General features: G+C 49.5%; 1 protein-coding gene across 1 annotated transcript in view; it reads right to left on the reverse strand.

The window, feature by feature from the left end:
- Positions 1-19,542, reverse strand: part of Asap3 (ArfGAP with SH3 domain, ankyrin repeat and PH domain 3) — a 53,991-nt gene extending 34,449 nt beyond the window's left edge. Inside the window, exon 1 of the mRNA XM_042688480.1 lies at positions 19,333-19,542. Coding sequence (XP_042544414.1) covers positions 19,333-19,461 — 129 coding nt within the window. The 5' untranslated portion in view covers positions 19,462-19,542. The remainder of the gene's footprint in view (positions 1-19,332) is intronic.
- Between the last annotated feature and the right edge of the window lie 5,110 nt (positions 19,543-24,652).

Consider the following 24,652-nt stretch of genomic DNA (forward strand, 5'->3'; position numbering starts at 1 on the left):
CACATGAGGAAATGTTCATCATTCCTGGCCATAAAGAATTGCAAATCAAAACACTTCTGAGATTCCATTTCACCAGTTAGATTGGCCAACAATAAATGCTGGGAATAAATGTGGGAAAGGGAACATTACTACACTGTTGGTACAACCAGAGTGGTACAACCACCCTGGACAGCAGTCTGGAGGCTCCTCAAAAAACAAAAAAACAAAAAACTAAACCTAGACCTTCCCTACAACCCAGCCATACCACTCCTATGCATCTACCCAGGATATGATAAGGACATGTGAACATCCATGTTCATTATTGCACTATTCATAACAGTCAAGATATGCAAACAACCTAGATGCCCCACTATAAATGACTGGATCCAAAAATTGTAGTACCTATATAAAATGGAATTTTACACAGACATTAGAAAGAATAAAATAATGTCATTTGCAGGGAAGTAGATGGAACTAAAACAAATCATATTAGATAAGCCAAGACCAGAGAAACAAACTACTCATGTTCTCTCTGATATGCAGAAGTTAGATCTAAGATGCCCTGGGATATGACAAATTACACAGGATTCTATATACTCACATTTAGTAAAATCAAAAGAGAACCACAAAGGAGAGAATCACCAAGGTATAGTGCCTAAGCGCCTCTTCATATTTATATAAAATAATACTGAAATGAATTCCAAAGATATGGAAGCAAAAGACTTTTGTTTTTTCTTGTTCTGATGATTCTGTATTCTTTATCTTATATACAGTGTATTCACATGTGGGAAGTGGCAGGAGGGCACAGAATCCAAGGAAAAAGGGTGAAAAAGTGCAGCAGTAGAGCACACTGGACATTGATGAAAGTGAACTGTGGGTGGAGATGGGAGGGAGGGAATAGGAGAAAATGAGGGAATAAATGATACTATGCCAAAGGAAACACACTCATTAAATGTAATCCTCTGTATATCACTTCTATTATAACAATAAAGTAAATGAGAGAGAGAGAGAGAGAGATGGGGTACCCAGCCAAAGAAAACAGGTTTTGAGCAGTAATGAATTTGGAGCAAACATCCAAGGGAAGGAGTTGGGGGGAGAGGAAGTTCCCAAGAGAAGAAGAGGTAACCCCTGGAGGGAGGGAGCTCCCAGCCGCTCGAGGTATTCAAGGACTTCAGGTGCTAAGAGCAGTTCAGACATCAGATTCTGGATTAGAATGGATGGCCAGCTAGATTTCATTCCTTCTTTTGGCAGTGCTAGGATGGATCAGACCCTTGCATGTGCTAGGCAAGCACTCTACCACTGAGCCTGCCCACAGTGTAACATTAGGGGCCACGGGCTCCCTGCTGCCTTACCTGCAAGTCATTCTGCAAGCCCAATTCCTGGGTCAATAGAACCCATTCTTCATTCCAGTGGTTTCTGAGCCAGCTGTGATTACCATGGCAACTCAACCAACGGGGCAGAGCTACTAAAGCCAGGGCCCAGGGAACTGAAGACTAAATATTACTACTGGATATTCACTCCTTTCGGTCGTTATACTGTAAGGTTCTGGCACCAATTTGGAACTCCTATGACCATTGCCAGTAATCAATCACAATTATTTTTTCCCACTGAACCTGGGTTTGGCTCATCCTTCTGCTAAGCTGACTCCCCAGGTAGTCTCCACCTGTAAACACCTGTTGTCAATTATAGTTGATACCACAGATGGGAACCATTTTGAGGGCTGGGTGTAGTGTTGTGTACCTGTCAACTATTTGAGAGGTGGAGACAGCAAGATCTAGGTCTTAGGTCAATCCTGGGTAACACCAAAGGAAAGCTGGGGGTCTGTGGATCACACACATAATTCCAGTTACTTAAAAGGTAGAAATCAGGGTGACTGCAGTTCCAGGGCAGCACATGCAAAAAGCAAACAAGACTCTACCACAATCAATAAAATAATAAAAATAACTTTTAAAAAGCTGAGTGTTCACACCTAGCTACTCAGGAGATTGAGATCTGAGGATCGTGGTTCTAAGCCAACATAGGCAGAAAAGTCCCTGTGAAGCCAGGCACCGGTGGCTCATGTCTGTAATACTAGCTACTCAGGAGGCTGAGATCTGAGGATCGAGGTTCAAAGCCAGCCTGGGCAGGAAAGTCCGTGAGACTCTTAGCTCCAATAAACAACTAGAAAACCGGAAGTGGCGCTGTGGCTCAAGTGGTAGAGCGCTCGCTTTGAGCTGAAGAGCACAGGGACAGCGCCCAAGCTCAGAGTTCAAGCGCCCAAGCTCAGAGTTCAAGCCCCATGACCGACCAAAAAAAGAAAAAAGAAAGAAAAAGAAAAGTCCCTGTGAGACTCTTATCTCCAATTAACCTCTCAAAAACTCTCCAATTAACCACTCAAAAATCAGAAGTGGGGTTGTGGCTCAAAGTGGTAGAGTGCTAGCCTTGAGCAGAAGAGCTCAGGGACAGTGCTCAGGCCCTGAGTTCAAGCCCCACAGCTGGAAAAAAATAAAATTTAAATTTAAAATTCCAGTACCACCAGACCAAACATTTCTGTCTTTGCCTTGAACCACCATCATGTCCTTGAAACACAGCATAAGAGATCATCTACTATACTTCTTCCAATAGACTTTTACAGATTGTAAAACAAAGGCTCAAACAAGTTCACTCCCCAGGACCCACCAAAGCTCTCTGGTGCCACACCCACTGTGAGCACTATAGACCAATCAGAACAGTTCTCTGAGCCAGCAAAGATCTGGGCAGAAGGCAAAAACTCTCACAAATTGATTGGACCACTCTCCAACAATGTATGCGGTTGTTGGGATGAATCAGGCCTAGGGGCTTTTAAAGCATCCCTGAATGCTAGAGTCCTTTCCCACATTTCTCCATCAACATTAACCGTACAGCTGGTGTGGGAAGGTAGGAAAGCAGCTCTGTGAGGGCAAATCTGGCTCCTAGATCTTTTTTTCTTTTTTTGTCAGTTGTGAGGCTTGAACTCTGGGCTTGGGTGCTATCCCTGTACTCTTCAGCTCAAGGGGAGCGCTCTACCGCTTGAGCCACAGCGTCACTTCCAGTTTTCTAGTGGTTTATTGGAGATAAGTGTCTCATGGATTTTCCTTCCCAGGCTGGCTTTGAACCGTGACCCTCAGATTTCAGCCTTGTGAATAGCTAGGATTACAGGCAGGAGCCACCAGTGCCTGGCTGATCTTTTAATTGTATTTTTATTATCTTTAAGTACTTGGACAAAGGTGTTACCATTCAACAAATCAGTTTATGAATACATCTTGATTGATGTCACCCCTTCCTCATTCTCCCCCTTCTCTCCCAACCTGACCCCTCCCCTCAGTTTTCCCAGTTTCAAAGAGTGTGCATTAAATATGAGTGCACCCATCCCTTTCCTCTCTTCACTCCTGTACCTCCTCCTCCTTTGATCTTTGATGATGAGGGCAGGAAAGCTAAATTACATGTGCTACCTATTAAACGTGATCATTAAAACATGGTATTTTAATGCGCATTCCAAGTTGTACTCAAGACATTAAATGAATGATATGTGAAGTGCAAAGAACTAGAATTTCTCACTTCTAGATCCAATTATGAATTTACAGGAAATGCAGACGATCGTCTTTCCTGCCCGGGCTAGCTTTGAACCACGATCCTCTGATCTGAGCCTCCTAAGTACCTAGGATTTCAGATGTGAGCCACCAGTACCCAGCCAACAAAGGGTTCTTATATTCAGAAAAGCTGGGCCTATGCTATGGACTGTCTGCAGGACCTCAAATCCTTAAACCTCCCCTTGCCACCTACTGGGGGAGGAAGGCACATGTGACACAGGCCTGGCGCTGGGATGAAGGGTATCAGAACTGGTCCCTGTCACAGGTGCTCACAGAACACAGATGAGGAGCTGCTTACTAAGAACCAAGGAGGCCTTGACAAGCCTGGCACAGGATAGCAGCACCAAGTACCACCCAACTCACCCAAGGCAGAAGGAGGCTTCTTCAAAGTCACAAATGAGGAGGTGATGGGGGAAAGGAGGCGAGGGATGAGCCTTCAGAGCAGAGGCTGCGCACTGCTGAGAGTGCTCAGGAGCATCGGCCACCTACTACATGCCAGGCTTAATTCTTGGTCCTGGACCTACTTTGAGTCTCCACATGATCCTCTGAGCAATCCCAGGAGGCTTCATAGATGAGGAAACTGAGGCCCAGGGAAGTCATGGCATGTGCCAAGCTCATACAACTTGTCAAATGCTGAAACCTAAACTTCCAGACTGCAGAAGCCATGCTTTTAATCAAACTTCTGGGTTGTAAGTGGTAGCACCCTTGGGGGTCTGAACAAGAGGAAAGGGCTTGACAAATTCTCCCAGTAGCAAATTCTGCTCCAGAGACCACTTATAGTGATGCATACCTATAGTCCCAGCCAGTCAGGAAGTAGAAATAGAGCATCATAATCCAAGACCAAACTTGGAAAAAAAATTAACGAGACCTTATCTCAAAAACTAAACCAAGGGGCTGGGAAGGTGGCTCAGTGGTAGAGTGCTTGCCTTGCATGCCTGAGGCCCTGGGTTCGATTCCTCAGCACTATATAAGCAAAAAGAAAAAAGCTGGAAGTGGCGCTGTGGCTCAAGCAGTAGAGCGCTAGCCTTGAGCTGAAGAGCTGAGGGACAGCGCCCAGGCCCAGAGTTCAGGCCCCATGACCGGATCCAAAAAACAAACAAACAAACAAAAAAAACCGAAACCAGATGTTGGTGGCTCATACTTGTTATCCTAGCTACCCAGAAGGCTGAGATCTGGGAATTGAGGTTCAAAGTCAGACATAGCAGGAAAGCCCATGAGGCTCTTTAATTAACTACTTAAAAAAAAAGCATAAAGTGGGGGTGTGACTCAAGTAGTAGAGTGCCAGCCTTGAGCACAAAAGCTCAGGGACAGCTCCCAGAACCAAATTCAAGCCCTAGGATCTCCCCCACACACACCCCAATCCCACTCAAAAACAAAACAAAAAACCAAAAAAACTAAAACAAGCAGGGCACAGATCCTTCCACTATGCAGAAAGGCCAAGGTCCAAGGCTGGCCTAAGCTTAAGTCTAGACCAAACCTGAAAAATAAGTAAAGCAAAAAATGCTGAGGGCATGACTCAAGGGGTAGAGTGATTATCTAGATTATCTAAGCAAGCACAAGGCCCTGAGATTAAAACCTTAAGGAAGGAGGAAGGGAGGGAGGGAGGAAGGGATTTGTTGTTGTTGTTGTTTAAAAAGAAAAAGAAAGAAAGAGGGGCTGGGAAGTTGGCTCAGCGGTAGAATGCTTGCCTTGCATGCATGAGGCCCTGGGTTCAAGTCCTCAGCACCACATAAGCAAAAAAGAAAAAAAGCCGGAAGTGGCGCTGTGGTTCAAGTGGTAGAGCGCTAGCCTTGAGCTGAAGAGCTGAGGGACAGCACCCAGGCCCAGAGTTCAGGCCCCACGACCAGACCCCCCCCCCAAAAAAAAAAGACAGAGAGAGAGAGAGAGAGAGAGAGGGAGAGAGAGACAGAGAGAGGCAGAAGGGAAGAAAAGAAGATCTTTCCACTCTAGGACTTAGCTGCAGCCTAAGCAGGCACATGGAGTGCAGCCTGGCCATAGGGTGGCCCTTCCCAACAGGAAGGACTCCCAGGATTTGCCTATTACCAACTTGCATCCACCACCGCCCTACTTAGGAGTGCTCATTTGGGATAAGCAGTTTGTGCCCTGCTCTTCCTCCCAACCGCCTGGTAAGGTAGTGATTAGCCTCTGCACTGGGATAGGTTGGCCAATTTGCCCAAAGTCTTAGAGGACACCAGGCAGCAGTGGCTCATGCTTGCAATCCTAGCTACTCAGGAGGCTGAGATCTGAGATTCCCTATCTATACAATGATTTCAGGGCTCTAGAGGAGCTCTGGGACTCAGGATTGGGATTTCTGGCCCTGAGGCCACCCCCAGCTTGGGCCAGTAGCAGCAGGTACAAAAAGCTGCAGAGAGTTAGTTGTACCTGGGGAAACCCCCACACCCAGCACCAAAAAGGAACCAAGCAGTCAGACTGGGATGGGGAGAGCTCTTCCAGCTGCCCTCTGTGTCTCCGTACAGAGGTGGCCCTGCCTGCCCTCTGCCACACGGTGTGGCCATTCTGCCAGGCCTGAAAGCCAGCATCTGGGCCGGCCCCATCTGCTCCAGCCCCAAGAGGTGACCGCTCCCCTTCTCCTCCCTCCCTGGGCCTCCTCTTCTGGGCTCCCAGTCTGGAATGAAGAGGCCAGGGGGGTGACAGGGAAGGCTCCTGCAAGCTCTGCTATTTATTATTTCAGGATCTCTCCACCTCGGGCTGTTTTCCTTCCTGCACTGCTGGAGCCCCCGCCTGCCATGCGCCTCCGCGGGGCCTCCAGGAGGGCTCCCGGCCCGGGCATCTGTCCAGCCTCGCCAGCTCAGCCCCAGCGCTGAGGAGAGGGGGCTACAGGAAAGGAGCTGTGACCTCAACTATGTGGAGGCCTCTGCAAACCCCAAGTTTCCTGGCTGGAGTTTTCCTCAAGAGACTGCTGGGCGGCGATGAGCTAAGAGATCAACAACTTTGCCTGGCTGATGGCTGAAGATTCCTGAAGATTCCCGCCTGACCCCTGGCCGGCAGCCCTGGGGGAGAGCCCAACCTGCCGCTGGACAGAGCCGCTCAGGTCTGGCGCCTCCCACCCTGGCCCTCTGGGCTCCTCTGGTGGCCAGGATAGACCCCTGTGTCCTCCTGGGCTTACTGCCCGTCCTTAACCCCTTGCTCTCCATCAGTGAAGCTCTTGGCAATTTCCTGTCTGTGCTAAAGCTGTGTCCAGCAGCCAGACCCAGCTCCTGCTGCTTCCTCTGCCTGGGGCCCTTCCCCCTCTGTCTCCAGACCCTCCATCTCTCCCCGTCAGCTGACACTTCCTCCCCTCCCACCACCTTTCTGTCACTTCAAGCCAACCACAGGATTTATCAGACAGTGGTCTCGGCCCTGTGACCCACCCATGTCTGACCTTGATGGGACTGAAAATTCTAGAAGGGCAGGGACTGCCTCATGTGCCCTGGTTCTGTAGTGCCAGCCCAGGCAGCTCTGGCATGAGGGCATCCTTAAACATGTGTGGAATGAATGAGTGATTAAATGAAGAATGAAACCAGGTGCCAGTGGTTCATGCCTTATTCCTAACTACTCAGAAAGCTGAGATCTGAGGATTGTAGTTCAAAGCCAGTCCAGGCAGGAAAGTCTATAAAACTCTTATCTTCAACTAATCAGCAAGAAGCTGGAAACAGAGCACCAGCCTTGAGAAGCTAAGGGACAGCCCCACGCCCTGAGTTCAAGCCCCAATACCTACACCTCCAAAAATATAATAATAATAAATAAAAGAATATTAGTATAGGGCTGGGAATGTGGCTCAGCGCTTGCCTTGCATGCATGAGGTCCTGGGTTCGATTCCTCAGCACCACATAAGCAAAAAGAAAAAAAGCTGGAAGTGGTGCGGTGGCTCAAGTGGTAGAGCCCTAGTCTTGAGCTGAAGAGCTGAGGGACAGCGCCCAGGCCCAGGGTTCTGGCCCACGACCGGACCCCCCCCCCAAAAAAAAAGAATATTAGTATATAGGAAAAGCAGTAGAATCAAGAACTCTAGCTTTCATGTCATACTGTCCTGAGATCTAGACTAAGGTTCTAGTACTCTTTGCTGTGTGATTAAGGCAAGAGGCTTAGCTTCTCTGAGCCTCTGCCCCCTCACATGGGATAATAAGCAACTGTTTCATAGGCCCCATGCTTTCCCTCCACTGAGACTCCACGGAAGCCCTGGAATGGGAAGCAAAGTTATGAAGCATAACACAGCTCTGCAGCACACTGCTCAAATCCAAACCCTGGCTCTACCACTCACTGCGAGTTGCCGGATCTGACTCTAGCAACAATAAATGGAGAATGCGCCCTTGATTTGAGTTTCAGACAATCAACGACAGCATCTTGGGTTCAGTTCTCAGGACATCCCATAGGTCACATGACAACCTGCTCACTAGATTAGCTCACCTGCTTATGCTTCAGAACATCTTTATGTGGGGATCACATGATGAAGGTGGAAATGCTCGCAGTACCACCTGGCGTGTTTGCGTGTTTTAATTGCTTTGAAAACAACCCAGAAAGCACAGACGAACTCTGAAAACATTAAGGTTGCTACCTGAAAGAAGCTGGACACAGAAGGCTGTGTGAACTGCGGGGATAAGCAAATCTACACAGGCAGAAAGCTGCTAGTACACATGGGTGAGTGTGAGTGAGTGAGTGAGTGAGTGAGTGAGTGAGTGAGTGTGTGTGTGTGTGTGTTCCTTTTTAGTGGTGGTTGCACAACACTAAATGTACCAATGATCACTAAATTGCATGTTGCTTTTTTTTTTTTTTTGGTCAGTCATGGGGCTTGAACTCAGGGCCTGGGCACTATCCCTGAGCTCTTTTTTTTTGTTGGTTGTGGGGCTTGAACTCCGGGCTTGGGCGCTGTCCCTGTGCTCTTCAGCTCAAGGCAATCGCTCTACCGCTTGAGCCATAGCACCACTTCCGGTTTTCTAGTGGTTAATCTCATGGACTTTCCTGCCGGGGCTGGCTTTGAACTATGATCCTCAGATCTCATCCTCCTGAGTAGCTAGGATTACAGGCATGAGCCACTGGCTCCTGGCAAATTGTATGTGTTAAAATGGCTAAAATGATAAATTTTCTTCCTCCTCACCCTGCAGTACTCTGACTGTGCTTGCTTGGCAGGCACTCACAGGGCCTCACATTTATGCCCAGAGCAGATATGATCCTACTATTTATGCTGCTGGCAGAGTTAGGCTAATGGACATGGCCAACTACATTTTTATTGGTTGAGATAGGGTTTCATGAGCTTTGCCTGGGATAGCCTCAAATGAAAATCTTGTGGATGTCAGCTAGGATTACAGGGGTAATCTACCATGCCCAGACTTACAATTTTTTTTTTTTTTTTTGGGTCCGTAGAGGGCCTGAACTCTGGGCCTGGGCACTGTCCCTCAGCTCTTCAGCTCAAGGATAATGCTCTACCACTTGAGGCACAGTGCCACTTCCGGCTTTTTTTTTTTTTTCCGGCTTATGTGGTGCTGAGGAATCGAACCCAGGGCCTCATGCATGCAAGGCAAGCGCTCTACCACTGAGCCACCTTCCCAGCCCCCAGACTTACAATTTTTTAAACTAATCTTTCCAAAAGGGGGTTACAGTGTGCAGCCAGATCCAAGAGCTGGGTGAGCTCCTGGCAAATGTTTGATGAAGAAACAGTGAAAGGGAGAGAGCAAAGGGCAGGTTCCTGCTTTGTGCCAGGCCACGCAAAGAACTCGCATGCTCTCACAGAAACTGCCTCATCTCGGCTGCAACCATGTGGAATTCCTAATCCTCTCTTGTCTAGTGCTGGGGTTTGAACTCACCACCTCATGCTTGCTAGGCAAGTGCTCTACTAGTAGAGCCTTCTTGTTTTAGTTTGTGTTTCAAGAAGGCTCTTTCATGCCTTTGCCTGAGCCAGACTCAGACCAATGTCTTCCTACCTCCCCTCACTGAGTAGCTGGGATTACAGGCATGTATCATCACACCCTGCCCAGCTCCTGAGCCTTTTACCTAGTGTGCAGGCAGGCTTACTCATGTTTTTACTCAAAGATAATTTTTTTAATTAACAAGAATGTTATATGCCCGGTATACGATAGATGCTTTATATGTAATTCCCTCAACCAAACTCACAAGAGTTATCATCGCCTCTTACTTCCAGGTGGGGAAACCAGATACAGAAAGATCAAGTTATGTGCCTAAGGTTACACAGCCAATAGTAATTCAAACCCACATGTGTGGTGACCTCAGTCACTGGCCCCTGGCCACTGAACTCAACCATGACCCTGAAGGCTGTCAATCACCCTCTCACCTGCAGAGTTCTTCCACTACTGGATGAGGATCTTGCCCAGTCCTGTCCAAGAGCTCAGAGCTGCCCCGTGCCCAGCAGGTGCTCTGTAAACATGGTGGAATGGATCACCAGCCCTAGGTGTTCATGCCACTGCTTACCATGTTGTTCTACCTGGGCATCTCTGAGAGCTTCACCCCTGGACATTCAGATTCTGCAGGGTCATCCTGGAGGGCTTCCTCAAAGCTTCATCAGGGTCTAAAGCTAGTGGAGTCAGTGAGCTTCCAGCCACTGCTCCCAGTGTTCCATAAATGCGCAGGCTACCTCGGAGTCTGTGGAGCCACTCACTGCCCCGTGCACGCTGGCCCCTGCGCTAGGCCCAGGGAAGCAACCTTCTTGCGACATCTAAGAATGACATCATCCAGTTGCCTTTGGCGACTGCATGTTCCTTCTGCTCCAAGACCCACCTGTGTGGCCTCCATGGCCACAAGCAGCTGGACCTGAGGCGAGGAAGTGAGCACTGAGACTGAAACGAGAGGGTGATGGGCACCTCAGGGACAACGCTGAGGACACAGCAGGCCCGTGCAGAGCCCAGAGCCCAGGTCCCAGCCACCGGGGCTTAGAGCATCGCCTCTTCCCTGCTCTCCAAACGGGGGGGGGGATCTCAGGGGGGCCCTCAGAGCTTAAGGTTCAGGGCCCAGACCCTCTTCAGTCCTCTCCTGGGGTGACCATCCATTCCCACACTGGGATGGACACAAGTGGGACTCTCAGACCCTTCAGCTGGGCCTCTCCTGGCAGAGCTGGGTGAAATGCAGATTCCAGACACCCCAAAGACCTGCCAAACCTGCTGCCTAGGACACTGGATTTTTTTTTTCCCCTACTAGTCTGACATCTGAATCTCCTTCCTGGCACTGAGGTATTACCAACTACTCAAGTCTTAACCAACTACACCTGAAAAGACCAAATTCTTGCTTTACAGCCTTGTTTGCACCTCAGCTCAACTACTTCAGAGGCCCCCGCTACTGGCTCTGAGCCACTGCAGAGACGGTGGTGGAAGATCCACGTGGGTCCCGGTGGCAGCTGCAGCCACAGAGCCCCTCTGGAGTCCAGAGGACAATGCACGAGCAATGGCATTTAGCATATGGCAGCAGTCTCCTGACAAAGTGACTCGGCGGCAGCGCAATCCTGGCCAAGATCCTGCCGGCTGCTCAGCCCTAGTTCTCCAGCTCCTGGATGGCCACGAACTTTCCATTCAGTGAATTCCTCTTCCATTTACAGCAGCCCAGGTAGATGCTGGGGCTTTCCGTAAGTGGTTCAACACATCCGTCTGAGATTGGGACTAGGTGGTTCTCACAAGGATGTACTTCGAAACCCCTATCTGAGCACAGGGAACTCACATCTGCATAACTCCAGCCCACTCCACTAAGTGCCAAACTCATGCAGCTAACTGCCTTTTTTTCCTTTCTAGTACTGGGGTTTGAGCTTAGGGCTTTCTGCTCACTGGACTTGCTTACTCAAGGCTGGCACTTTACCACTTGAGCTGTGCCTCCAGCCTAATTTTTTGCTGGCTAGCTTAGAGTTACACAGAATTCTCAAACTGTGATCCTCTAGATCTCAGTCTCCATAACAGCTAGGGTGATAGGTTAGAACCCAAGCCAGGCCCCAACTGACATTCCTACTTGATTATCTGAGATGTACGACTGGAATTTTTTTATCTTTTCCCATGCACATTGGTTTTCTTCTCTGATTTCCCCTTCTCGGCACCTGCAATTTGGGACCTGAGCTGGAGCTGGAGGTCAGTGATAGAGAGCTTGCCTAGCTTGCATGGGGCTCTGGGTCCCATCCCCAAAATTGAAGGAAGAGAAAGATATGTGACAACCATTGTTGACCACTCCTCATGTGCGCTCCACCAACCAACCCTGATGTTACTACTTAGAAAATCCTTTTACCATCTGCCCACGTCGTTCTCCTTCCACCAATCACAACCCCACCCACGCTGCCATCATCCTTCCTGGACAATTGCTACCATCTCCAGTCTAATCTCAACTTATCAGCTGACATGATCTTTCTGAGAAATAAACTGCATGTCAGCATAACAGCTAGAATCAAGCTCTCTAGCACGGCCGAGGAGCCCGTCTGCTTCCCCAAACTCTCCTGGTGCTGCTCTTCCTTTGCCTTTCACTTCTGCTCCTTTGGCTTCCTTTCAGCACTATGTGTACTGTGGATTGTTATTGTCGGGCCTCAGGGCCTTTGCTTAAACTGTTTCCATTCTCTACAAATATATCTTTTTAGTTTTTTTTTTGTCATTTGACCAATAAATGCCCACCTTGGTGCTAGGATACATATGTGAGGCCAGGACTCTAGTTCTGTGTGCTTAGCATGTACAAGGCCTTCGGCTCAATTCCCAGCCATTCCAAAATATATTAGCCAGGTGCTGGTGGCTCATTGCTAACTAATTCCAGTTACTGAGGAGGCTGAGATCTGAGATTCATGGTTTGAAACCAACCTTAACAAGCAAATCTTCAAGACTCTTACCTCCAATAACCAGCAAAAAAGCCACAAGTAGGGTGGTAGAGTGCCAGGCCTGGGGAAAAAAGTCAATCAAGGGTACAAGGCTCTGAGTTCAAGCCCCAGTACTGGCACAGAAAACAATACACACACATACACAGGGAATATAACATGAGATTAGATTCTAGCATCACAGAAATTAGTGTATCAAAAAGGCAGATCTAGCCAGTCAGGCTCCGGTGGCTCATGCCTGTAATCCTAGCTACTCAGGAGGCTGAGATCTGAGGATCATGGTTTGAAGCCAGCCTGGGCAGGAAAGTCCATGAGACTCTTATCTCCAATAAAACCACTAGAAAACTAGAAGTGGCGCTGTGGCTCAAGTGGTAGAGCGCTCGCCTTGAGCTGAAGAGTGCAGGGGTAACGCCCAAGCCCAGAGTTCAAACCCCACGACCAACAACAACAAAAAATACAGTCGGCTCTAAGTAATAAAATAATTATACAGAGAAATACAAAAGCTATGACTTGTGCTGCAAAGGAGAGAGCTGGTACTTACTATTGGGGAAAGCGAGCTGGGGTGAAGGCAGGGGCCTGTGCTGGGTGGGGGAGGGGTGTGGGCTAGGGGAGGTGGAGTGCAGTGGGCAGATTGCAGCAGCGCTCAGGGAAGCATGTGGCAATGTGAGGCTTCTGTGTGACAGAGCGAGAGGAGATATCATCGCTGGAGTGGGCACCTGGAGGCCAGCCTGGGGGGTCATGAGTACACTCCGAGTGAACAGCTGCAATAGAAGTCTGGGCTGTGAGTCACCAAAGGGAGGGGACGGAAGCCATAGGGACAGACCCAGTTGCCTAGACAGTGAGGCTAGCAGGGGGAGATGAAGACCCAGGACCCAGCCTCACGGACCTTAGTGACCCTGCCGGCCACTTGGCCTGACATGCAATTCCTGCCATCTCTGTTGCTGGGCTTCCTGTTTGACTGCTCCAGAAGAGGCTGGAGCTCCCTAGATAGGGGCCGCCTCTCTTACTGAGCGATGTGTTCATGATCGGATGTGGCCCACCAGCTGCGTCCCATGGTAGGCCTCACCTCATCCATTCCCTGGCAATGGGACAGGGTCAAGAGTTCCAACACCATTCGTGTCCAGGCCCTCTAAGTCCCCTCCCCACCCCCATCACCTGATCATCCCAATCCATCTTCTTACCGCCTGTGCCTGGGCTTTCCGCACTGAGACTATGGGTAAAGGAACTACCAGGGGTGGGAGAAGACAGTGTGGTCCATGACACTCCCTGGAGCCAAGTGTGTGGAATGGAGAGGAGTTGCAGGATGTGCGTGGGAGTCTGGGCCCTGGGCCCTCTGAGAAGCTCCTCTCTCACATAGTAGGGCTCTGTGGCCATCTTTATCCTGCCTGAGTCTATCCCTCTATAGCCTCTGCTGATGAAAGCAGGGGTGGAGACCTATCTTCTGGAACCAATCCAGAAGCTGGGCTGGGCTGGGCTGGAAACCTAGGCCGGGAACTTGGAAGTAGGACACAATTCTGGCTCATGTTACCTTTGGACACTGGATCAGTAAGGTCATGTGACTGGGATGGGAGGACCAAAGCTGTACTCTGGGGCCTGTGTAATGATGGGATCCCATCTTCATGAGATGTGCAGAGAGAAACACAAGAAGAGAGGGAGAAGGAGGAGGAAGCTGGCTGCCTCCTAACATCTTCCCAGCCTGGACCTCCAGGCCTGGGCCAAGCACCTCTAATTCTTCAAAAACTTCTAGCCAGGCGCCTGTGGTTCATGCCTGTAACCCAGCTACTCAGGAGGCTGAGATCTGAGGATTACTGTAGTTCGAAGCCAGCCCAGACAGGAAAGGAATGAGACTCTTATCTCCAAACAACCACCAGAAAACCAAAAGTGGAGCTGCGGCTCAAAGTGGTAGAGTGCTGACCAGAGCAGAAGCCTTGAATTCAAGACCCAAAACCAACAGAAGAAAAATTAAACACTTCAACAGGTACTTCCTGCAAATAATCTCTAGGATTACATAATTTTTACACGAAAACAGATACAGACACACTATGAACCAAATAAGATTCACAAGAATAGTAAAACTCAACAAAACAAGACTCCAAAGAGCAAATATCACCAAAAAAAAAAAAGATAAATTTGTCTCCATCCAAAGTTAAAATGTGTGCATTGGTAAGACATGTTACCAATGTAGGAAACATCCCCCATCCCTGCCTTCCCTGTCTGGGGGTCATAGGTTATAAACATGTGCATGCCCACAGCAATTACTTCTAGGAGAACATAGGTCAAATGGGCTTACTGGGTGTCCTGATGTGCTCTCTTCCCATAGTCTCCGCATTCATCCCTTGGGTTCTCCACTCAGTGAGGTTCATCTGTCCCCCACAAGTGTTGTTTCCTCCAGGAAGCCCTCTCTAGTTGCACAGATCCTCACTGAGTCCCCCTTGCCTGCTCTGTTTCTCTCCTATCACACTGATGGTTCCTTTACCAGGCAGTCAGGACAGATCTTGGCACTCCTATTTACCTCTTTAGGGTGGTCAGCACTTCCCGACCAATCAACCCTCCAAAGCAGCATCTTTATGTCCTTGGTGCCTAGGACAGAGATGGCATGGAAAACTGGCCAGAGCACAGGAATCAGAGAGACCCTGTTGTGTGATGACATAGAACGAGTACCTTAACCTCTCTGGGCCAGTTTTCATCGATGTCATTGTGAATATCTATGGGATGACAGCTGTAAAGGAGCCCAGGACAGGAGGAAGATGGTGTGATGATTATCTTAAAACCTCCATACTTGGGGCTGGGAAGGTGGCTCAGTGGTAGAGCGCTTGCCTTGCATGCCTGAGGCCCTGGGTTCAATTCCTCAGCACCACATAAGCAAAAAAGCCGGAAGTGGCGCTGTGGCTTAAGTGGTAGAGCGCTAGCCTTGAGCTGAAGAGCTGAAGGATAGCGCCCAGGCCCAGAGTTCAGGCTCCACAACCGGACCCAAAAAAAAAAAAAAGACAGATAGATGAACTTTGAAAGATAACAGGACCCTGGAACACTGGAAGAAAATGCCACTCCCCCAATGGAAAGTCTGTTGTCCTCTCTGGACATTAGTTTCTCCATTTTAAATGAGGAAGTTGGGCTGGGAAGGTGGCTGATTGGTAGAGTGCTTGCCTTGCATACATGAAGCCCTGGATTCAACTCCTCTGCATCACATAAGCAGAAAAACACAGAAGTGAGGCTGTGGCTCAAGTAGTAGAGCACTAGCCTTGAGCTGAAGAACTGAAGGACAGCGCCCAGGCCCAGAGTTCAGGCCCCAGGACTGACCAATAAATAAATAAATAAAGTTATCTTAGGATTACCTTAAAGAAGTTATTTTAAGGGGTTCCTTATCTAGACATTCTAGTTTCCTGGAACATAGTCAGGGTCCTTATAGGGCTACCAAAAAGTTTACAAGTCTTGCTGGGCACCTGGTGGCTTACACCTGTAATCTCAGCTACATGAGAGGTAAAGATCAGAAGGCTCAAGGCAGACCTAGGCAAAAAGTTCAAAGGACTTCATCCGAACCAGTTGCTGGGCATGGTGGTATGTACCTGTCGTCTTAGCTACTCAAGAGTCTAAGATCCACCACTCAGGCCAGTCTAGAGGAAAAACAAAAACAAAAACTTTACAAGACCCCCATCTCAACATTAAAAGTTATGCAAGAAGCTGGGCATCGGTGGTTCACACCTGTGATTCCGGTTATTCAGGAGGCTGAGATCTACAGATCACAGTTTGAAGCCAGCCCAGGCCGGAAAGTCTCTGTGAGACTCTTACCTCCAATTAAACACCAGAAAAACGGAAGTGGTTCTGTGGCTTGAAGTGGCAGAGCACTAGCCTTGAGCTAAAAGAACCCAGAGACAGAGCCCAGACTGGAGTTCAAACCCTATGACCAAAACAATAAAAGCTATGCAAGGTGGTACTTGCCTGTCATCCCAGCTGCAGCAGGAAATATAAAACAGAATGTCATGGTCCAGGCTGGGCAAAAAGAGACCCTATCTGAAAAATAACCAGAGCAAAAAGGTTGGACATATGGCTCACGCAATAAGAACACTTGCCTAGCAAGTAAAAAGCCCTGAGTTTGACTCCCTAGTGTTCCCAAAAAAATTTTTACAAAGAAAGAAAGAAAAGGAAAAAACTAAAAAGGCTACAAGTTCTAAAACAAGGTCCCTAGTTACTTCAAGAAACCAGCCAGAAACAGAAGAATTGATTCAAGAATCACTGCATTTTGGTTCAATCACATGGAACTTCAAGCCTGGGGGTGGGTTAGCCATGCCCAGAAAGAATTGGGGAGGGAAAAAAGTCACAACATTAAACTACACATGCGCACAATATAATAACAACATACAAACCCAAGAAAACCGAGAAAAAATCTAATCCAAAGGTCAAATCCTTAACTTCTAGGGCACCAAAATGTTGAGGGGGGAAAGCTGTGTTACCCTCCTCCCCTCACCCCGCTCCAAGCCTTTCATGTTGCAGAAATGAACCTTGCCTGTGCACCAACCACAGATCTGGAAGCAAAGGAGGCTCCGTTTTGTCTGGCATGAACTGGGCAAACGTGAACCCTGGCCTGAGACTACTAAGGGCCCTTCCCCCAACACAAAGTGCTTACACACACAAAGCCAGGCAGGGCCTGTGCACAGACACAAACAGACCTTTCTCTCCACAGAGGAGGATTCAAATTGCGACCCCTCAGCTCTGCCTTAGCGATCTAATGAGCAACCTAGAAAAGAAAGTGAGCGGCAAAGACCCTAGGGATGGATGCTCATAGTACTAAGGCCCTTCTGAGTCATGAAATTCAAGGCTATGAAGAAAATCTGCAGGAAGCTGTCCTGAGGATGAGGCTGAGAGGTGGCATTTCCCTGCAAACCTCCTGGTTCACCTCCAAACAACTGGTTCTGTTCCAGGAAGGACTCCCGGTCCCACTGGCTTATTTCCATTAAAACATATACTATTGTGAACTAGAGAAATTAATCCCCAAGAGACCTAGTCACTGTCTAAAGAGGTCTTTCTGCCGAATGTAGTAGCTCATACCTGTAATCCCAATTACCTGGGAGGCAGAGACTGGGAAATGTTGTTGGAGACCAGCTTAGGAAAAAGCTATCGAGACCCTAATCTCAATCAATCCACTAGGCACTACAGTGCACACACCTGTGGTATCAGCTGGAGGTCATAGGTACAAGCATCTAAGCCTGGTACCTGCTCAGTTTAAAAAACAAAAACAAGCCCAGCACTGGTGGCTCACGCCTGTAATCCTAGCTACTCAGGAGGCTGAGATCTGAGGATCGAGTTTCAAAGCCAGCCTGGGCAGGAAAGGCTGTTGGTTTATTGGAGATAAACCAACAGAAAACCACACATGGTGCTGTGGCTCAAGTGGTAGAGTGCTCCCCTTGAGCTGAAGAGCTCAGGCCCAGAGTTCAAGCCCCATGATCAACCAAAAAAAAAAAAAAAGAAAAGAAAAGAAAAGAAAGAAAGAAAGAAAAGAAACACAAAACATGAGATTCCACCTGAAAAAGGTAAGTGGTAGAACATTTGCCTACCAGGCCCAAGGCCTTGAGTTCAAACCTTAGGACTGCAAAAGTAAAAACTGAAGAGGTCTGTCAATTAACCTGATATTCATTCCATTTATCCAGATGCATGCTTGGCACCATTGCTTCATGTGATGCCATAGCTCTGTGAGGTAAACATTACTGCCCCCATTTCATAGATGACAAACCAGGTCGTGTGGCCAAGCTCATTCAGTTAGCAAATTGCAGAGCCAGGCTCTGAACACAGGAGGTCTGCCTTCCTAAAACCCCAGCTCTATGTAAAATCCTCTACTATCTTTTTACAAAGGGGGACTGGAGGTCAGGCTAGCAGGGGAGGAGGACACACTTCTTAAGACACTGTCTCTGAAGATGGTAACTGTGTGTGTGTGTTTGTACTGGAGCTTGCACTCTTGCTTGGCTATTTTGCTGAAGGCTGGCACTCTACCACTTGAGCCACACCTCCATTTCTGGCTTTTTGCTAGTTAGCTGGAGATATTAGTCCCATAGCTTTTTCTGCTTTAGCTAGCTTCGAATCCAGATCCTCAGATCTCAGCCTTCTGAGAAGCCAGGAGCCACCAGACAGCAACTATGCTATCTGCCACTGCACTTAATAGGTGATCAGCTTTTGTGGTGAAGACTGGGAGGCTAGAGCTGCTAAAGTGTAAAACCTCACCCGAATTCAGGGCATCTTGAAGGAAGATGCACAATTATATGATTCTCCCATGGCCCAAAGCCAGAGGTGTCTACCCCATAACATTCCCTGCAGGGGAGCTAGGGGAAAGCTGCAGCAAGTTCTGAGAAAAAGAATGAACTGCAACAAGAGAGCCTGGGAATGGGTGGGGCAGGCTGCAAGGGCGAGAAAGAAAAGTCTGGGAAGCTTTGCTGGGAAACACAAAGAGAGAGGGGAGGGGAGAGGAGCCTATAAACTTGCCAAGAGCCCAGCCAAGGTGAACCCCGGCTCCTGGCGCCTTCCCACTTCACATTCATTCCACAAGGCGAGCCAAGTCTCAGAACCAGCGGCAAGGGGGAGGGGGCCTCCCCGCAGCCTGGGAGAAGTAAGTTCGGAACTTGACCTGCTTCTCAGAGGGGAGTGATATGGAGGGGGGCGCACTGTGGGGACCCCCCCCCAGATGAATATACAAACAGAACTGTTAAGTCACAAGCAAACACATATGACAGGGCAGATCGCCCAAAGCACTGGGGGGATGTGCCCTGACATGTGCAGCCTGTCATCGAGGTGACCTCGAGGCCCCCCACAAACAGCCCCTCGGGGCCCTCCCAGGCTCCGACCATAAAAGTACGCAGATGTCTGAGATGCGCTGGGTTCCCACAGATCTAGGTGGGGGTCGGGTTTCAGGGGCGCAGCGAAGGGTCATCGCGGCCAGGGTCACTCCTGAGGTCAAAGCCAGGCCCCACGCGAACCTGGGCCCCCCCGCCGAGGCCCCCTCACCTCCTCCCGCGCCAGCGCCGCCCCCCGGTATCGAGGCATCTTGGCGGCGAAGGCGGCGGCCCCGGCCGGAGAGCTGAGGTCCTCCGCGGTGACGGCCAGGAACTCGGCGACGCAGAGTTGTTCAGGCATGGCGGGAGCGGGACTGAGGCGCCGCGGCTGCCGGAGAGGGGCGCGGGGGTCGCTGCGCTGAGCTGCACAGCGCTGGGCCAGCCTCACCGCCCGCTGCTGGTCCCGTCCGGGCCTCCGCACACCCCGCCCCCGGACCCTCCCCGCCTCGCCCAAGCCACGCCTCTTATCCCTCCGCGCCCCGCCCAGACCTCCGCAGCCCCGCCCCCTCCACGCCGCTCCTGTGGGCCACGCCCCCTCCTCCTGCGCGCTCCGCCCAGGCCTCCGCAGTCCCGGCCCCGGACCCTCCACGCCGCTCTCGTAGGCCACGCCCCCGCTTCTCGCGCGTTCCGCCCAGGCCTTCGTGGTACGTCCCGACCCTCCACGCCCCGCCGATACAACCACGCCTCTTCTGTATCCTTGCCCCCAGCCCTCCGCGTCCAGCCTCGCTCCGGACGGTTCAGCGTCTCTCTTCACCTTGGCTCCGCCCCCGGCTCCTCCTCGGCCCCGCCCCCAAGGGCTCTGGAGTCATAAGAGCCCGCCCCTCCTCTCCTGGCACAACTCCCGCCTTTCCCCTCTGGGCCCCGCCCCCAAGCTGTTCCAGCCTTGGAGGCTCCCACCCTAACTCCCCGGCCGCGCCCCGAGGCCTCCAGCCTCGCGGCCCGAGAGGCCCCGCCCTCGTCCGCCGGGCGCCTCCCCCGCCTCGCGAGGCTCGCCGTGGCCCGCTGGTGTCCCATCCGAGCCCCGCCTCGGACTCCGGCCTCTCTCGGCTGCACAGCGCTGGGCCGCGCCCCCCCCTCCCCTGCCCCCTCGCTCCCGCCTGGCCCCAGCCACCTGGTCTCCTCGCCCCGGACCTTAACGTCTAGGCTCTCCCCTAGAGTGGGGAGTTCATGTTTCCAGGACAAAAGAGAATATTCCCAAGGGCAAAGGGATGCAAATTGGGTTCCTCACGCTTAGGATCAGGTCTAGGCTCCTTTCTTTGCTCGGCCACGATCTCTTCCTGATCTAACCCCATCTGCCTCCGCAGTCTCTCAGGAGAAAAATCAACCTCCCTGCAGTTACTGAGGGCACAAAACTCCCACCTGTCTGCCCTTGCGTTGGCTGTCCCTTCCATCTGCATTGCTTTTCCAGTTTCTATGCTTGACCATTTCCTTTCCAGCTCGTGACTCTAGGAAGCTCCCTCTGCCCCAAGATGGTTTAGTCTCCCTCCCATAGCCCTAAGTGCTTCCATGCACCCCCTAGGTAAAGCACTGAGGGAGGTTGGGGGATGGCTCATAACAGCAATATCAGCTACAGGTATCAGGAGGGTCACAATTTGAGGTCAGAGAGGGATTTCCCCTCATCTCAAACAATAAAGCTGGATGTGGTGGCACACCACTGGTCATAGATGGCAATATGAAGCTGGGTCCAGGTAAAAACGCTCAAGATCTTATCTGAAAAAAATAACCTAAAGTGCAGGGTGCAGATGGCTTAGGCCTATAATCCTAGCTACTCAGGAGGCTGAGATCTGAGGATTACGGTTCAAAGTCAGCCTGGGCAGGGTAGTGCTTGAGACTCATCTCCAATTAACTACCAGAAAACCGGAAGTGGCATTGTGGCTCAAAGTCGTAGAGTGCTACCTTAAGCAAGAAAGTTCAGGGACAGCACCCAAGCCCTGAGTTCAAGTCCCACGACTGGAAAAAAAAAAAAAACTAACGTAAAAAGGGAGCACAATGGTACAACACCTGCCTAGCAAGCAAAGGCCCTGAGTTAAAGACCCAGTACCAGCAAAAAAAGGCTAGGTGAAAGTATGTATGTCAATCCATCTGCACAACTGGAGACCACCACAGTTCCTATCAAGGGGACTGGGGAGAAGGGGGTCCTAGGATGGAAGATAACAATGAAAATGTTTATCAAAGTCTTTCCCTTTTAAAAAAATTGGTGGTACTAGAGATTGAATTGAGAGCTTTTCACTTGCTAGGCTGATGTACTACCACTTAAACCTCACTTTTAGCCCTGATTTTGCCAGTTATTTTCAAGATTGGGTCTCTTGAACTTTTCTGCTCTGGCTGCTCAAGTCACCATTCTCCATATCTCAGCCTCTCGTGTAGCTAGAATTACAGGCACAAGCCAATATTACCTAGTCCAAGATCTACTATATGCAGGTACTCTTCTAGGCCCAATCACATACAATCATCTCAGAATTAGCTCCATTCATTCCCTGTTCTGTGTGTTACAGCCCCACTCCCAACCTCTGCTAGTCCCATGAGCCTCTGACCTCAAGTTTTGCAAGGTGTTTGCCACCCAACAAGAACTGAAAAGTACCAAGGACCAAACACAGCTGCACTCCAGGGCACATTCCCTCAGTTCAATCCACCAGTAGACACTAACCTTAGCAGACACTCAACTCAAAATTTCCTTGAGAGGGGAATGTGAATTGTCCTACACCACGGAGCCCCCTAGCGGTGGGTGGTGCCTTTTAAGCCCAATGCTGGATTGCCCACTAGGGGGAGCAAGCTTCAAATGAAGATGGGGGGAGGGGTGCCCCATCTGCAGAGTACAAGTACAGTTGTCATCAGATTACCGGAGGGCCTGTGAACCTGCAAAAGGTTAGAACTTTCTTCTTTTTTTTTTTTTCTTTTTTTTTTTTTTGTCGGTCATGGGGCTTGAACTCTGGGCCTGGGCGCTGTCCCTCAGCTCTTCAGCTCAAGGCGAGCACTCTACCACTTGAGCTACAGCGCCACTTCTGGTTTTCTGGTGGTTTATTGGAGATAGGAGTCTCATGGTCTCTCCTGCCCGGGCTGGCTTTGAACCGTGATCCTCAGATCTCAGCCTCCTGAGTAGCTAGGATTACAGGCGTGAGCCACCAGCGCCGGGCTAAGGTTAGAACTTTCTAAGGAGGTGTTTGGTGAGTACATGAAAATAGGTATGTTAAATGTGTTGCCCAGGCTAGCTCTGAACTTCTGAGCAACTCAAGGGATTTTCCTACATCTGGCTCCTTCCTGGGTAACTTGGACTACAGGTGTGCACAGATTTCTGGAGATTTATCTTGTAGTTCCGGAAGCATGAAATGGGTCTGACCAGGAGAAAAACAAGGTGTACGTGTGACTGTGATCCTTCTAGAGCCCTAGGGAAGAAGTCATTTCTTTATTTTTACACCTAGAGGCTGCCTGTATCTCTTGATTCATGACTTTCTCTTTTTATTCAAAGCCAGCAATCTAGCATCTCCTCTATCTCTGTATCTTTTTCTGTCTCTCTGACAGGGTCCAGGATCTCTTCATGATCTTCCTGCCTCTACCTCCTGAATGCTGGGATTAGAGGCATGTACCACCATACCTGGCTCAAATCTTTTGTTTTTTTTTTGTCAGTTGTGGGGCTTGAACTCTGGGCCTGGGTGCTGTCCCTGAGCTCTGCAAGGCAAGCACTCTACCACTTGAGCCACTGGTGGTTAATTAGAGTCTCATGGACTTTCCTGTCAAAGCTGGCTTTGAACCAAGATCCTCAAATCTCAGCCTCCTGAGCCACCAGCACCCAGCTCATCTCTTTCTGATACTGATTCTCATCTCTTTTGCTTACAAGACTGTGATTAACTTGGAGGAAAAGTTAATCCAGGGTAATCTTCCCTGAGAAGGGCAGTTGCTTAGCAAAATTATTTAGAACTTCGGTTGTGTGTATGTGTGTATGGCGTATGTGCCAGTACTGGGACTTGAACTCAGGGCTTGGGTGCTGCCCCTGAACTTTATTTTGTTCAAGGTTAGCACTTGAGCCACAATTTTCCTGTCTGAGCTGGCCTCAAACCAAGATCCTCAAATCTCAACCTCCTGAATAGCTAGGATTACAGGCGTGAACCACTGGCACCCACCCCAATTGCAATCTTAATTTTCTGTTGTCAGTTAGCATTTTACATGCAGATTCTGGGGGGGTGATAAGATATAGACATCTTTAGAGAATGAGGACTTTACTCTGCCACTATAGTGGATAAATAAGAAAAGTGTACCTTGTGGGTGTTCAACAAAAGGAACAAAACTCTATCTCAAGAATTCTGCCCTCCTATTAGGTGCTTAACAAAAATTTGTAAATTTAGCCAGGCTCACGCTTGTAAATCGTAACATCTCAGGAGGCTGATCTTGAGGATCACAAGTCAAAGCTAGCACAGGCAGTAAAGTCCAGGAGACTCTTACCTCCAATTAACCAGCAAAAAGCCTAAAGTAGAGGTGTGGCTAAAGTGGTAGTGCCAGCCTTCAATGAAAAAGCCTAGGGAGAGTGGAACACTCTGAGTACCAGCACCAAAAAATATTTTTTTAATGAATTAACTATAATGAAACTTAGTACTTAATGAGATCACCATAAAGGGTAGCTTCTCTAGTTTCTGTACTTGGCAAAGTGGCCACCAGAGGGCACTGCCCACACTGGGAGAATAACCAGCTTCCTCAAGAGCCAGACTCATACCTGTAATCCTAGCTACTCAGGAGTCGGAGATTTGAGGATTGCAGTTCAAAGCAGGCATGAGCATAAAAATCCCTGTGAGACTCTTGTCTCCAATTAATCACTCAAAAACAAAGTGGCGCTGTAGTTCAAAGCAGTAGAGCACTAACCTTGAGCATAAGATCTCAGTAACAGTGCCCAGACCCTGAGTTCAAGCCCCACAACCAATCGGGGGGAAAAAAAGGGAGTCCTTTGGGGGATCACACACTGAGACATGTGATCTTGACTGGACCAACATGGCCTCTGGCACAGATACACCAGACATGCTGATACTATGCACTGTGACACTCAAGGACTGGCAAAGCCTGGAAACCAGTGAACCAGGATTTACTGTGACACTCTAGTTCACATTGGGTTTTATTTTTGGGAGATAGGATTTTGCCCGAAGTCAAGCCTCAGTCTTTCAAGTTTGAGATTTTGGGCATGAGCCACCACACCCAGCTCTTACATAAGATTTCACAAGAGATTAAGAGTAGGAGTCTCAGGGACCCACACCTGGGTTCCATCCCTTACTGGTTGACCTTGTGCATGTTCCTAACTTTCCTGGGTCTATTTCCTTATTAAAGATAGGGCCATTTGGGGCTGGGGAGGTGGCTCAGCGGTAGAGTGCTTGCCTTGCGTGCATGAGGCCCTGGGGTCGATTCCTCAACACCACATAAGTAGAGAAAGCCAGAAATGGTGCTATGGCTCAAGTGGTAGAGTGCTAGCCTTGAGCTGAAGAGCTGAGGAACAGGCCCAGAGTTCAGACCCC

This window comes from Dipodomys spectabilis, unplaced genomic scaffold (assembly GCF_019054845.1).
Source record: "Dipodomys spectabilis isolate Male_0828 unplaced genomic scaffold, ASM1905484v1 ptg000118l, whole genome shotgun sequence".
NCBI classification, from domain to species: domain Eukaryota; kingdom Metazoa; phylum Chordata; class Mammalia; order Rodentia; family Heteromyidae; genus Dipodomys; species Dipodomys spectabilis.